Source organism: Pristis pectinata, chromosome 10 (assembly GCF_009764475.1).
Source record: "Pristis pectinata isolate sPriPec2 chromosome 10, sPriPec2.1.pri, whole genome shotgun sequence".
NCBI classification, from domain to species: Eukaryota; Metazoa; Chordata; class Chondrichthyes; order Rhinopristiformes; family Pristidae; genus Pristis; species Pristis pectinata.
Window position 1 is genome coordinate 28,443,752 of NC_067414.1, and position 16,811 is coordinate 28,460,562.

General features: G+C 40.5%; 1 protein-coding gene across 1 annotated transcript in view; it reads left to right on the plus strand.

The window, feature by feature from the left end:
• Positions 1-16,811, plus strand: part of LOC127575312 (sperm acrosome membrane-associated protein 1-like) — a 155,169-nt gene that overhangs the window by 17,183 nt on the left and 121,175 nt on the right. The window contains exons 2-3 of the mRNA XM_052025100.1: positions 1,617-1,679; positions 11,447-11,548. Of these exons, the coding sequence (XP_051881060.1) occupies positions 11,455-11,548 (94 nt within the window). The 5' untranslated portion in view covers positions 1,617-1,679; positions 11,447-11,454. The remainder of the gene's footprint in view (positions 1-1,616; positions 1,680-11,446; positions 11,549-16,811) is intronic.

The window sequence follows — 16,811 nt, forward strand, 5'->3', positions numbered from 1 at the left end:
TAATTGGCATGAAATCTCATTGACCTACATTGGCTCTGGGTCAACTGAAACCTAGATTTAAAAACTCTCCAGTTCTTAGGATTAAATCTTACCACTGCCTCACCTCCCCCTGGTTCTGTTGCCTAGGTTTTATAACCCTCCAAAACATTAGTGTTCCTCTGGCCTTATGTATGCCTTGCCAGGCTCTCTCTTGCTACTGTTCTAAGCTCAGCCAAACCTCTGCTGTATGTGACCAAGTCCTATTCACTCCTCAGCTTCTTGCTGACCTACATTAACCCTGGTTAAGCAATGGCTTGACTTTAAAATATTTACCCTTGCTTTCAAATTCCCACATGATCTCATTACCCTCTACTTTTGAAAACTCTTCCAGCCCCCAATAATTCTCTGTAATCCCTGCACTCCCCAAATTCTTGACTCTTGATCTTCCCCAAATTTGATCTTGTCTCCATTGCCAACTCTGCTTTCAACTGTTAAGTTTGTAAGCTCTTTTAAGATGGTCTTTGTTCATCTGCCTTAATACATAAGATCCCTGATGTCAAATTTTATTTGATTCTGCTTCTATGAAGCTCTTTGGGAGATTTTGTTATGTGAAAGACATTATATAAAGGCTGTTAGTGTTATTATTTGCCACTCTCTTTCTCCCCCATGCAGTTCAAATAAAAGGGCCTAAATTCTGGAAACCTTAATTTCTTCACCTCTCCAAAGCTTTCCCATCCATTTTATATTTAATTCTAATTTCTACTTTTTTGACTGATCTTTTATCTAAAAAATACTGCAGGTGCTGGAAACCTGAAATAAATAAAATTGCTAGAAGTAGTTAACATCCGTGGAGAGAGAACCAGTATTTATCTCCTTTTATGGCTCAGTGCTTATATTTATTGGATACCTCTCTAAAAGCACCGGAGGATATTTTCTGTGCTTATGGCACTATATAAATACAAGTTGTTTTTGACAAGAATGAATGAGAGGTCTTGAGTTTGGCTGCACCTTTTTAGAATGAGAGATAATATCCTTTCCATTAATAAGTTCCAAAAATTTACTTTCCTTCTTTTCTCCTATCTGAAAGTTTCACTAATTAGAATACTTTTGAGCCAAAGGAATAAACAAAACCCTTTTATTCTTTGGTGGAATGTTCAAAATATGTTGTAGGAAACTTTTCCAGACAGACAAAGAACACCAATGTTTTTCATGCATTTTCAAACTCTACTGAGGTGCTGATACATTCAAGAGAACCCTCTCCAAATACTGATGCATTGTTGGAAATCCCTGTCCTAACTCCCAAAACAGGAAAGAAAACATTTCTAGCATAATCAAAAGAAAACAGCAAAAGAACTAATGTGCCAGCATGTTAACATATACAAGTGCACTGACAAAAATCTGATAAAGCTGTAAATCTTTTGGCATTTTGGGCCTTGGGTCTCTAATTTCAAACAGATACCATAAATTCACATTAGCTGAACAAGCTTTGCAATCAGATTCATTCGGATTGAAACAATTTTACAAATAGTAATAGGAAGTCGAAATGCCTTCAGATATTAACCTGTAAGAGGAAGGTGTGTGGTTTGCTTCTCTTTATTACAAGTTGTTTTATAATGAAGTATTTCTTTAAATTTCAGATGACTCAGGTCCTTTTAATGCTGATGAATATGAGGAGATTGGACCTTGTTCAGTAACATGTGGTAAGTATCATTTTTGACAATACCAATTGTGAATAGAGTTTGTCTGGATATATTGCTCTGTCGTAATCTTCTGTTCCTACATCATCTTATGCTATATTTTGAGGCACAATTTACAAAATAACTCAGGGAATAAGAGCTGACATGGAAACGGATCTGACCTCAGGATTATAGTCATGGTTCTTGTACCCCATTATCTTGTATGAGGTGCTGATCGCTGCCTCCATAAATGATAGCATGGGTTCCATGCTGTGCGTAAAGATCTGATGCAAATTGGAGCTGGACTCCAAAATGATCTTAGCCACTGTACACAAGTTTGTTGGGATACAGGCCATTGGACTTAACACTTCTTGGTGTATGCCTCTCCCATTTTTTCAAGAATCTGCGATCCCAGAGCCAACATCCAAGTCCTCTTCAGCTTGCTAGGATGCTTCCTCTCTTACCATTTTGTTCCACTGTCACTGGAGATACTTTCTGCAACTGTGCCCTGGTACATACCCCTCCTTGCCCTCTGGGATCATTTCTAGTTCCTGCTTGTTTATGTCCAGTAATCCACCATGTGAAACCTCCTTTACCAGCCTGGTTTCTGAAGTAGCTATGGTGCAAGTCTCCAACCTGGGGTTAGGTTAGGTGATGTTGGATACTCAGGCTCCCTTCTCTTTCCTGTTGCCACAGAAGTCAGGTCACTTTCTGCAACTGAAATGAAAGAGTAGGTCAAAGGTTACTTTTTTAATGTTGAAGCTAAGCAGAGAGAAGTGATTGACTGTTGAGAGTAGCTGCAGATTGAGATGGAGCAAGCAAGGTGATTTCTTTGGGGGAGATTCCTGTCACCACCACTCCTTCCAAGGTACTGCACATGAGGCTGCTAAACAAGATAGGAGCCCATGGTATAACAGGAAAGGTACTAGCATGGATAGAAGATTGGCTGACTGGTAGAAGGCAAAGAGTGGGAATAAAGGGGGCCTTTTCTGGTTGGCTGCCGGTGACTAGTGGTGTTCCCCAGGGGTCCGTGTTGGGTCTGCTACTTTTCATGTTATATGTTAATGATCTGGATGATAGAATTGATGGCTTTGTGGTCAAGTTTGCAAAGATAGGTGGAGGGGCAGGTAGTGTTGAGGAAGCAGAGAGTCTGCAGAAGGACTTGGACAGGTTGGGAGAATAAGCAAAAAAGTGGCAGATCGAATATAGTGTAGGGAAGTGAATGGTCTTGCACTTTGGTAGAAGGAATAAAGGCATAGACCTTTTTCTAAATGGGGAGAGAATTCAGAAATTGGAGTTGCAAAGGGACCTGGGAGTCCTAGTGCAGGATTCCTTGAAGGTTAACTTGCAGGTTGAGTAGGTAGTAAGGAAGGCAAATTCAATGTTAACATTCATTTCGAGAGGACTAGAATATAAAAGCAAGGATGTAATGCTGAGGCTTTATAAGGCATTGGTCAGACTACATTTGGAGTATTGTGTGCCGTTTTGGGCCCAATATCTAAGGAAGGATGTGCTGGCATTGGAGAGGGTCCAGAAGAGGTTTACAAGAATTATCCTGGGAATGAAAGGGTTAACACACAAGAGTGTTTGATGGCTCTGGGCATATACTCGCTGGAGTTTAGAAGGATGAGGGGGGATCTCCTTGAAACCTACTGAATATTGAAAGACCTGGATAGAGTGGATGTGGAGAGGATGTTTCCAGTAGTGGGAGAGTCTAGGACCAGAGGGCACAGCCTCAGAATAGTAGGGCATCTCTTTAGAACAGAGATGAGGAGGAATTTCTTGAGGCAGAGGGTAGTGAATCTGTGGAACTCATTGCCACAGACAGCTGTGGAGACCAAGTCATTGAGTATATTTAAAGCAGAGGTTGATAGGTTCTTGATTAGTAAGGATGTCAAAGGTTACGGGGAGAAGTCAGGAGAATGGGGTTAAGAGGGAAAAATAAATCAGCCATCATAGAATGGTGGAGCAGACTCGAAGGCCAAATGGCCTAATTCTGCTCCTATGTCTTATATGCCTGCCCCCCTCACTCCCAATTAAGGGTCAAACCTTTAGGTCATTATATCATTTAAATTTAAAGAACCTGTTGTGCAATAGTATTTCATCTCGTGGCCCAGGATAACTTCTGTTAAATTCCACCCTTTTGAGTAGAGTATGTTCAATATGGTATCTCTAACTGCTTTTTACATGCTGTTTTGCTCAGATTATGAATCCATACACTTGCTGAGTAGCTGCATTACCAGTTGCTTCTTTTTTGGCCCAAACAGTAGCAGAGATCCTCTGACTATGAATGCACCTCAGCTCACCAGAGTATGTGGACTTGGGTGCAGTCACTTTATTTGCTTGCTGGTATCATAGAATTATAGAGAGATACAGCAGGGAAACAGACCCCTCATCCCACCAAGTCTATGCCAACTGTCAACCAGCCACTTACATCCATATTACATCAAATCTATTTTTTTATTATTCTCCCCCATTCTCAACAATTCCCCCCAAGGTTCTACCACTAACCTACACACTGGGGGCAACTTACAGTGGTCAATTAATCTACCAACCTGCGCCTTTTTGGGATCTGGGAGGAAATCAGAGCACACAGAAGAAACCCACGTAATCACAGGTAAAACACGTGTTACGGACTCAGTGAAAGTCCCTTTAAGATAGAGAGTGGGTGTGTATGTGTGTGTGGGGCGTGCTTACGTCAATAGAAGATAAAGGATGTAATGACGTTGTTAAAGAAGTTAGAAGAAGAAGGGGAGAGAGAGAGAGAAGGGAGAGAGACATCAGCCTGCTTGTTTTCTCTATCGATGGATGAGAAACAATAACTGTGTTTGCCACTGAAATCCATGTATGGAAGTTGGAAGTAATCCGGTGGAATTCACTTTGTTGCTGACCTGTAGAAGGAAACAGGTATTTGTGTGTGGACGACCACGATTCGGATGCTTTTCGGGGTGAGGAAGTCACTACCGAGTAAACACTTAAGTGTCGTTTGGGTTCCATCGTGGACCATTTGGATTTCGTATTTACTGTCTCTATATTTCTCTACGTCTACGTCTTATCTTCAGACAACGGTGGTTGTTGAAGAAGCCCTTGCTCATGTTTCACCTTATGGCTTGCGGAACTGAACTTTAAGAACCATTCCGGAACTTGGAGTTTGGACTTTGCCACACACACACACACGAAGAGTTTAGTTTTGGGGGTTAACGTTCAGGGTTTAACATTTTTGAATTCTAACATACTAACATTTTTACTTTTATTTTACGTATGATCATAAGTAGTGATTAATAAAATAGTTTTTAACACTGAATCATGCTCAGTGTGTTTCTTTTGTTTCTGGTTTGTGACACACGCAAACTCTACACAGAAAGCACTGGAGTTCAGGATTGAACCCGGGTTGCTGGAGTTGTGTGGCTATGATTCTACTAGCTGTGCCACTGTGCCTTCCAAGTGTTTTAGTTTCAGCAGTCAGGTCAGTTCAGAGGAAGAGCAGTTGGGATCAGCCACACTCTGCAGCATCCAATTACCCATTGCCAATCTTTATAACTTAGAAAAAGGTATAAGCAAGGATTCAAAGCCAGGATTCAAGCCTGGACTTCCAGATAGATTGCACCTCCTGCTAAAGCAGCAGCAGCAGATATTGGTTTTCCCACTGTCAAGTTCTCTTCCCCATTCATTCAGCTGCTTTTACTTTCTTTCATTTCCCTTGATCCACCAAATCAAACTTTCCTGGGCTCCTCCCACCACATGCCAGCCTCACAATTCTTTTAACTTTCCCATTTCTCCCCTGGCCTTTCTGAGTTATTGATCTCATTACCACTAACGTGCCAAGAGAACTTTTCTTTCTGACCTCCAGGATAAGTGACAATTTCCTCCCGTCATGTACTGTTTGCCTCCCATTCAAAACTGATATCATTATTTCCCCCTTTTTGAAAATCCCACGCTTGACTCCTTTCTTCTTAGAAGCGATTGCTCTGTCCATGAATTCCTTTATCCCTCCCTTTTGTTGCATTCCAAATTTCCCAACTTTGCAATTAAGACTTCTTCACTCATAGCACCAAAGCAGTCCTAATCAAAGTCACCAGTATGACTGTGGGCCATTACCCCTTCTCAATCTTCTCGACCTTTGGTGAAGCAGTCTGTCTTCCTTCAACATCTCTAAGTGGGGGTTGATCACATGGTTTCATTCTTATGCATGTAATCACATCCAATGTACCTCGGTACAAGTGACAATAATAAACCAATACCAATACCAATTCATCTCCGGCAATGGCTTCTCTTCCACATTCAATCCATTGCCTTCCAAGGATATATCAAGGATGTATCATACCTTGTCTTCCATTTCCTTCAAAGAATCTCTTAACACCTTCTGAAGTCAAAAGGAGGCACATTTAAGACCATAGTATGCATTTCATATAATGAGGAAATTTCATGGCTATGTTGAGTCATGATGCTGTTGAATTAGATATTCAATAATAAGCCTAAAATCCTGATTAATAAGCAATATGAGGTCTACCTATGGGGGAAGCTTGAGATAACCAAGTACTATCTCATATAGGGTTAAAATTAGTAATATTCTGTGACAAATTTTAGTAAATCATAACATTGGGTCTATTTGTTATGTAATTACACAAACATATGTGGTAACATATTTCACAGGATAAGCTCGTGATAAAGTCTTTCAGATATTGGCCTTAATTGGTATCACAATTACTTTGATTAGCTGGACAGACAACCCACAGTTATACTTCACTTGCTGGCTTGCTCCTACGAGCTATAACCTTAATTTTGTCAAATATGAGGGTTGTGTGGAAATATTTAATTAATTTACAGTTGAATTCTGAACTATTCTTCACTGGATATAATAAATTAACAGTCAATGCTGATACTTACTGGTACTTACAATCAACACTGACATTTATTGGTGCGTTAAATCTGAACCAGAATGGAACTGATCAGAAGCTATTACCTCACAATGAAAAATTAATATGATTTTTCTGCCCTTTCAGTCAATGGAGTGGGTAGTTGCTTAAAGGCTGTTCAACATTCCATGCAGGGAATTCTAAAGGTTCACAAATGGGTAAATGAACTTCTGCTTGTGCTATTTACAGGTCTTCATGTGCCATGAATGTGAGATTTTTGCAGCAGTTACCTGCTTTGCAGAATTTTTCTGTGGTGGTCTCCATTTGCTGCAAGGTGCTAGTGTATGGATTAGTCTTGCCCACCTCCACCTTGGAGATGACCAGCAAGCAGTGTGTGGTAGATAGGCTCTCCTACTAGGTAGGCACATGAAGCTTGAGATAGAGGTGGATGATGATTATCTATATGAGTTGCTAACTTGCAGTTAACTGCAAGCTGAAGGGAAGAGTTCACTGATCTGTCAAAAGTGCTATAGAAGGTAAAATACCTCAGCATTCCATCTGCACATCCAAAGTGCTAATAGGAATAGATTTATTAGTGTATAACAATTTACCCATTGGCTGCAGTTGTGAAATCAAACAGGTTTCCTCAATAAGATTAGATAGTAATGTTTATGGATCATTTGTGTTTCAGTTTGACTGGGACGTGAACTCCTAAATCCATCTGTTCTCACACCCACTTTACCATTTAGTTCATATTGCTCATTTTTTTGTTCCAAAATATACACTTTACATACCTTTTATATTAAATTCATTTGCTATGTGTCTTCCTATTTCACTGGTCTGGCTATCTTCTCATAAAGTGTGCTATTATCTCCATTCCTGTTAATTACTTTACCAGATCTGCATATCTTTTAAATTGTGTTCCCAACTTTACGTCCAGCCAAAAATATATTGAGAATACATCTTAATACTCACCCCTGATGTCTGTGCTGCACAGTTTCCTTTAGTCCAAACAACAATTAGTCATCACTTAGTTCTCTCTGCTTTTCTGCCCCTTGGCCAGTTTCACATCTGCACTGCCAATGTTCCTTTAATTGTGTGCTGAACTTAAATACCATTCTGGAAATGACCTCAGTCAATAAGAACATCCTTAATTATCAGGTGAATAGACCACAGTGAATAAAATTCTGGCACCCATAGGTTCTTCTTTATATTGCTCTTCAGTGAGGCAAGTAACAATGACTGAGCTTCTAACCAAGCACTCTTTATTGATGGCAAGCAAACTCAGTCAACAGCAGTGGCCAACACAATATATCAAACTTGTACAGCATGGGATACATGTTTTCTCGATATATCTTTGGCTGGATGTAAAGTTGGGAATACAATTTAAAAGATATGCAGATCTGGTGAAGTAGTTAACAGGAATGGAGATTATAGCACACTTTATGAGAAGATAGCCTGACCACCCAATATTCTGCACAGCTTTCCCCAAAAAATAGTAACAATTCCTTACAAACAACAGCTATTCACATATAAAGCAATTAACTATTTACACACCATATGAAATTATACATACAACTATTTACAAAGCATGATATACATGTTATTATCTGAACATAAATCTACACATTTTCTATTCCTCTCAATTCTCCACTGAACAACTTTATAGTATGTACCCTTGATACTGATAAGTCCAATGAAAGATTTTTCCAAAACACTTCACACATAGCAAATCTCACAACATGTGGTACCAGAGTTGGTTTGTCTATATGTGACAATGAATACATCATAATACTTGCATTTTTTAACACTTGAAACCCCCAGAACTTAATATTGATCAGCATAGTCATTAAATTCAACAGCAATTGCAATTATATGTTGTTTCCAAAATATTCCCAAGTATAACAAACCAGAAAATAACAAGGTCTAACTTAATTATTTTTTTCTTAATGCTTTCTATCTACTTGCCTTCATACATGCTCTGTTTCACATCCCCACTCTGACTTTGGCTCCCCATGGGACACTGGACCTGTCTTTTCCTCTGTTGATCTTCTTGAAGCTGTCACCTCTGACCTTTCCTCTCTCAGTGGTTTCCAGTGCACATAACTCAGCCACTATGTTCTCAGCCTCTTTTGGTTAACCTTGACTTTGGTGCAGTGCTCCATTAAAACCTCTTCATTTTGTGGTGTCCTCACCTGACACTTCCACCCTTGCTAATTTTTGTCCAATTATTTCACGGCCATTGACCTGTAGTATTGAATGACAGCACTGAACTTTCTGCGCCACAGTGCTGCTTGTTGACAACACTTGAAATGTTAACACTGCAAATCCCAGAGCTTTGAGAGAGAGAGATCTTTTAATGAAGTGGAAAGCACGTTCTGCATTGAATTCCCAATTCATCCTTAACTTCACATCTGGGAGTGTTACATTTCCCTGTGCTATTGGATGATATTGGAATCTCTTGTGCATGTTTTGTTGCAATGGTTCAATTTCTGAATCTACTTCTCTCTAGAAATTCATTCATTTCTCCCACCTGATTGCCTAAGCCCCAAACTCCTCTTCAGATAGGGTCACCCTCAGACTCCATCTGTACAGGTGCTGGTGCATTGCTACTTGCCCTTACTTCCATGGAAACAGTCACCTGTCTCCTTTGGGCTTGCTTCCCCAGATATGCCTTAACTTGTCCCCTAGGCAGTAGAACGGTGGCTATTGATTTCTCATACTCCACGATCATTTTGTTAGAACCTTAGCTGTCCCATCAGCTACAGTGCCATATAGTGATAGCAGTTGGTACTGTTGTCTTATGGCTCCAGGGGCCCATGTTCAGTTCTGACCTCTGATGCTGTTTGTGTGAAGTTTGCATGTTCTCCCTGTTACTGTGGATTTCCCCCAGGTGCTTGGGTTTCCCTAAGGTATGCTGGTAGGTTAATTGGTGACTGTAAATTACCTCTTGGTGCATGTAAATGGCAATAGAATCAAAGAGGAGTTGATAGGACTTTATTCTCTAAGTTGCAGGATACATGGAAATAAACAGAGGGGTATGAGACTGATGGGATTAGTTTGTTAAAGGAGCCAGTATGTCAGAATCCAGTATGGATTTCATGAGCTGAATGGCCTCCTTCATGTTGTTATAATTAAGTATGTTAGTCCTAGCTCCTGACTTATTGGCACCCCTGCAATTGTTTTCTTGAGTGGGGCAGTGCAGCTTGAGTGACTCCAGGATCCTATCAGTTCTGCAGTCCTTTATAACAAGCTACTCATGATTGCAGGTATAAAACTCTGGCTTAGCACCAGGAATAGATAACTGGTCCAATCCATTTCCACTGGCAATCCAACAGTCTATCTCCCCCAGAACCTGAGGGTCCCTCCTCCATAGGTGTCTAACAGGAGGTTACTTGGCCTTAACAAAGAATGTTTGAGAAATATTTGGTATGCTTCTTGTCCTGTGCTGAACTTATATCAATGCACGTCTTCAATTGATAAATAGGCTACCAATGTATTGTTCGTAACTTCCTCTGATACCAAGGCCTGCATTGTAACACAAGGTGATCATTCTACGCCTTTGCCTCTTTAAGGAAGGACTACCATCCTCACTGTTGGTCCCCTTCTTCGGGCACCTCCACACCCTTGCAATGTTGATTATTGGTGGGAAGTAAAACATAGGGCTGTTTTAGATGGGCAGGCAGAGGTTGGGTGGCTTCCATGATAGCCATAGCCAGGTCTCCAGCCTTTTATACCCTTATAACTCAGAGCTTTCCTGTCTCTGGCACACATGTGTCTTAGTATTTTCCCACTGATGGGGCTAGAGGCATCCACGTGACTTGGTTGCAAAGAAGACCACTGAAATCTCTGTAGGCTTGCTCCTTGCCTGCATCTCATAGTCATGTCCTGAGTGACAGCTTCACATTCTTCAATGCCTTTCTCAAACTTGTCACCAAGGTAGCACCAAGTTTCTCCATATTGCTGTTTCGTAGGTAAAGTAACAAGGATAGTGCTTCTGTCCGACTATCCCTTATTGATGCCAACAGCACTCAATAGCTGAAACAATAATGTATCAAATGTCAAAATACCTGGTATTCTCTGTTTTTCAATGCCCTTTTCATATTTTTGAGGTTATTCTACACAAACCTTCAGAAGTCAGTTCTGGTGGGTCAGTTAGAATTCTCTTGTTTTATAACCATACACCAAATGATCCCCTGAGACGTATTATAAAAAAAATGTGAAAAAATGCTGCTGTTAGCCAAAGCCTTTAATCTGACAACATATTTGCTCCATTTCTTCTGGAACCTTGATCCACATACAAAATGTGTAACTTGTGAGAACCTCCCATCACATTTCTTACAATATCACCATAAGAGACTCGTTTGTGGCACTAATAAACTTGCCAACATTTCATACATCTCTGGTCTTATTACCAGTAATAATATTGCCTGAAGAGACAGGAAATATTATTACTGGTAGGCCATATTGCTCTGTTCTCTAACCTGTCCTGGGACCTTGAGGATATAATTTGCTGTTAGGAACTTTTCCACCCATTCCTTGGCTCATACTGTTCTAGCTGACTAACGTATCAAGTTGACTGCATGCTATATATATAGGGAGAGAGAGCAAGAACCCTGTGTTCTTTTCCCTCTCAAAGGGTTTTTTTCCTTGTTACTTCCTCAGTAGCTATATCCCAAACTTTTTGCTAATGCAACATTTGTCGATGCTTCTCTATATTCCTGTTTAGTAAGACAAGTGATAAGGATAGAGCTTTAAATCAAACATCTTTATTGATTGTGAACAGCACTCACTTAACAGCAATATATCAAAAGACATACCACATGGTACATTTAAAGATACATACATACTTATCATTCTACAAAAGCTATTTTATCTAAAGAGAGTGATGAAACCTTTATCTCAAAGTATTAACATTGGCCTCTTTATGACAAGGTATTGGAATGAGAGAGATCTTGCTGATCAAAGGATGTCCAGGCAACGAGAAAATGTGTGTTATACGGGTTGAAGAATGCAGAGGACCTGTGAGATGTGGTTGTAAGTATACACTATTGTAAGGACCTGAAAATAGCTTTGAAAATGTGGTGTTCTGCTTCACCATTTCTGCTAACGAAATCAGTCAGAGTTTGTGGTTTAGTGCAAAGAAGTTGTTTGATAGCCTAAAATAATTATTTTGTCCTCAAAACATTTTTTCAAAAGAGATGATTTGATATATTTTATTTCAGTTGCTCATACTTGTTCATGTCATTGTATTTGTTCATATTACAGTAGCTTTTATTGTAAACAAGGTACATCATTTTGTTTCCAGAGTCATTCAAAAAGCATGGATAAGTAGAAATATTGCCAATAAATATTCTGGCACTGGTGGAAGTAGAAGTGGAGGAGGGGTGATGATGCAGAGAGAAACACTGTGGTTCTCTTTGCTGTTGGATAGGACTTCCACTTGTCATAACCCTTCTTCGTTGTCGTGGGTTGGGGCACTGTTGAAAAGCTGGGCAGAATTCGGGTAGGATGTCAGTATCCCCACCATTTTCTGATGTTTGACGAGGAGAATGTGTATATCTTCACTTCTGCAACTCCTAAAGAGGATCCAGGAATACAGAAAATGAAATAACCTTTCTTTCAGCTGAAAGCAATGCAGACCACTGTTAAAGCCTCTAGTGTCATGTAGTAGAGCCTACCAAAGGGAGGGGAGCTGTAGACCCTGGTCCACTTCCTAGGGTGTGCTGCTACTCTTGCTTTGATAGACCTTTGGCTGTGGGAACACTGTGGAGGGAAGTAGCCATACAAGCCCTACCATGCCACTTGCAGTAAGACTTGGTAGTTGAGGAAGGGAGAGCTATGACAAGGTCAGGCCAGGAGAGAGTGGGGGACAGATGACAGTGAAGAAAGCAAATCGTGCTGGCGGCAAGTCAACAGTAGGGCTTGCCTCTTAACTTTGTCCCATTTCCCACCATTATCCCCCTCAGTTTTCAGTGGCTTAGTATAGGAAAATTCACCTCTAGACAAGTTTCACTTTCCAACGTATATGTAAATCTAACAAAAGATAATTTCCAGAATCTATCCCTTTAGCTATGTTTCCACTGCTGTGTCCACAGTTGTTGCCAGTCATTACTTGTGTTATATTCTCTGATGTATTCCACATGGAACCAGCAAGTTACAACGTTTTGTGTACTGCAGTTTCCTAATGATCATTTCATTTCCTATTACTGCTCTCTCCAATCTGTCAAATGTACTCCCCCAACACTATAATTGCTCAGATGGGAGTATGGCCAATACTAACTGTTGAAAAACAGCTCTGAAAGAAACTAATTGAAACCCTCTGTCAAACTGTTGCCTTTTCCATTATCTTGCCTACCTCTATCTTTCAGAAAACATTGTTCTTCAATTCTTTGCCTGCAAAGGACAAGGTTACAGGACGAGATCCCCCACTCCTTTTTATGAAACACCAATTCAATACCTTCCTTATAGCCACATTTAAAAGTAATATCTCTTGCTTTATTTTTATGCATTTACAATCTCCCTTCATAGTCTTCATATTGAATGTAACCTTTATTTATATTTTAGCTTTCCTTTTCCGATGGTACTTAGCTTGAAATTCTGTATTGATGTCCCATTTATTAAGGGTATATGCTTCAATTGCACAATTTCCAATGTATCCAGCATCTAATTCCTTGTCTTCACTAAAAGTGATGTCATCTTTTCTGTTGATATTCCATCCGCTCCCATCTAATACTGTAAGATGACCAAAGTGAATAGAGAGACATCCCTTGAAAATATTCAGTCAAATGTTCAATCTCACCATTTCTACAGGGACCACACCTGCCAGTGACCTCCAACACTAAACTCAATGAAATAGATGGAATCTATGTGAAGTATCTCTATCTACATGGGGTTGGTAGGTACCCACACCAATATCAACACCTTCAATGTGCCTGCCATTCCCAATTTCTGTGACCTCTATGCCCACATTGCATCTGTTATGATTTTTTTAAAAAAAGCATCTTATTATCGGGCAGCCAGATTTCTCTTCTGATATGCAGCATCCATCTGACAGTAAGGCCATCGCATAGGCCAGCACTTCCCATTGCACTGTGCAAACCGACCTCTACTGCCAGGCACTACTGCCAATATGGAAGCAGTAGCTGCCAGAATAATAGGTCCCTAGCCCCTGTCCCAACACCTATGTTCTATATCACTGGGTGGGCTTTACATCCTACAATGCCCAGTGGGAAACCTTAGCCTAGGCCTCCTTCTGGACTGTTTCCCTGAACTGTTGCTGAAATTATAGCAGGAGTCTGTTGGAACAGCTGAAGGAATACAACACCAAGGAATCCAAACTCCTTTCTATTGCAAACACCCACTCTCTCGTCTCATTTATCATTTCCAAACAAGTAAGGAAAACATATCTGAAATGGCTGGAGGAGTTGAGGGAAAAGTCAAAAGTTTCAAGGAGGCTTAACTCTTGTTTTAACAGGCTACAACTTTGACCTAAAGCTGCTAGTATATTAGAAAATAAAATCATATTTCTCTCCAAAACTAACTGCTGTCCAAAGTCACTAAACCCCATGAACTGGATGATGGTGACTAGAGGCTAAATCTGGAGTAATGCAGAACTGAGGCCAGCTGTTAGTCCTTTCATAGATAATTACTAGAACAACCCCATCAAAAGTTATTGGTTATTAAGCCAAACTGTTATGTACTATGGGAATATAAGAACTGCTTCAGCTGCATGTTAGTATATCCAAGTAGACTAATAGGAGAACTGCTTCTTTTGACTCTGCAGCTGTCTTTTGTATGGATGCTCAAATTTAATGTTGACCTGCATTTGTTGAACCATGGTTGCACTCTGGAGCCCACTGCTAATTCTGCAGATCTTTTTGTGTGTTAGCTATTGCAAGGGATTATGTTATGCTTATTTTTATACAGTATAACTTTCTCCCTAACTCCTTTTTCAGATTTTGTCTTAAACAATCCCACATTAGCTCCATCTGTGTGTTTCGGCACATCTCATGTTAAGTTGAAACAACCAAAAAGCCTCAGGTTTTATTCCCAGTTCCTGCCTGTAGCTAATTTCAGCCAGGTTGGCAGAAGAGAAGACTTATATTTTTAGCCTCAATATCCTGCATTACAAAGAGAGAAAAACTATATTTAGGGTTCCTACTCTTGTGCACTATGCATGATTCTAGCTGGCAAGTAAATGTGGATGCTGTTCCTTGTAAAGGAAATGTTCCTTTCCCTGGCAGTATGGGGAGGGAAATGGTGGCTATCAATGTTGCACTATCATCTCAGGAAGTCTTTTTCCTTAGTAGGCCTCTGTTTACAATAGGTGCGAGACTTTTGGCTTGGAGATAAGTGTATCATCTAAACAGTACTATTTTGTAAGGTGTGGGTGGAGGAGGAGAGGGATAAGGAGGGCTACATATTCACAAATGTTAGGATATGAACCTATACATTGCTAAGGGTGTTAAGAAAATGGAATATTTCACTTTGTAAGTAGGGATGTCAAATACAAAAATAATGATGTCCTGCTGAACTTAGACAATCACTATTATAATGCTGTGCAGTGCATTTTCAGAATGTTGCTGAGACACCCTTGTGAGGGTACAGTGACATTTAACAAAGATGAATAGCAGAAATTTATGGCTCATAAGGTGTCCATTTGGTTCACCATGTCCATGCTAATGCTTGCAGTGCTCATCTAGATACCCCTTAAATCTGATGAGGGTTTCTGCCTCTACAAACCTTTTCAATAGTGAGTTCCAGATCCCCACCGCAGTTTGGATGTTCAACTATTTCCTTAAATCCTATGTAGTCTTTTTAGCAATTAATTTAAATATACGTTTCCTAGTTCTCAATTTCTCTACTAATGAAAATGAATCCTTTCTCTTCATTAGTCTACCTTATTACAGAAGGAGGCCATTTGACCTATTGGGGCTGTACCAACTTCCAGGGGGGCAAACCCATTAGCCCCTTTTTCCTTCTCTTGTTTTCTCTGTACTCCTCTAACTTATTCAGTCTCAAACCTCCTGCATCAATTCCTTTTTGATTCTTTTTGCCATTATCGTACTCATAATTTACTGTAACCTCCCAGAATGCCTTTAGGATGTGCAAAGAAACCAAAACGCCTGGAGGAAACCAAAGGAGAGATGGAGAGAATGTGAAAGCTCCACACAGACAGCACCTGAGGTCAGGATTGAACTCTGGTTAGAATCATAGAGTCTTACAGCATGGACACAGGCCCTTCGGCCCAACTCGTCCATGCCGACTGTGTTGCCCAGCGAGCTAGTCCCTGTCCATGTTTGGCCCATAGCCCTCTAAACCCCTCCTATCCATATACTTATCTAGATGGCTTTTAAAAGGTTGCTAATGTGCCCATCTCAACCACTATTTTTGGCAGCTCATTCCAAATACGCACCACCCTTTGCATGAAGAAGCTGCCCCGATGTTCTTTTTAAATGTCTCACCTCTGATCTTAAACTTATGCCCTCTTGTTTTTAGCACCTCCTCCCTGCGAAAAAGACCATGTGATTTCACACCCAAATCGCTTATATAAATCACAAACAACAAACGACCCCTGTGGCACACCACTAGACACAGGCCTCCAGTCCAAGAAACAACCCTCAACCATCACCCTCTGCTTCCTACCACTGAGCCAATTATGAATCCAATCAACTATCTCCCCCTGGATCCCATGCAATCTAATCTTCCAGACTAGCCTGCCATGAGGGACCTTGCTAAAGTCTATATAGACTACATCCTCTACCCTACCCTCATCTACCCTCTTGGTTACCTCCTTGAAGAACTCTAAGAGATTTGTCAGACACGACTTCCCACACACAAAGCTGTGCTGACTGTCCTGAATCAGACCCTGCTTCTCTGACTGTTGGTAGGTCCTGTCCCCCGAATCCCCTCCAGCATTTTACCTACCACTGATGTCAGACTCACTGGCCTGTAGTTTCCTGGCTTGTTTTTGCCACCCTTTTTAAACAATGGTTCCACATTAGCCACTCTCCAGTCCACTGGAACCTCACCCACAGCCAGAGAGGAAGCAAAAATCTCTGCAAGGGCCTCCGCAATTTCTTCTCTAGCTTTCCACAAGTTCCGAGAATGCACTAGGTCAGGCCCTGGGGATTTATCCACCTTAATGAACTTTAAGGACTCTGATACCTCCTCCCTGCTAATTTGTATGTGGTCCAAGACATCACCACTCGTTCCCTCATTTCCTTAGCCTCCATCATTTTCTCCACAGTAAAAACTGAAGAGAAATATTTATTAAAAACTTCTCCAATTTCCTTTG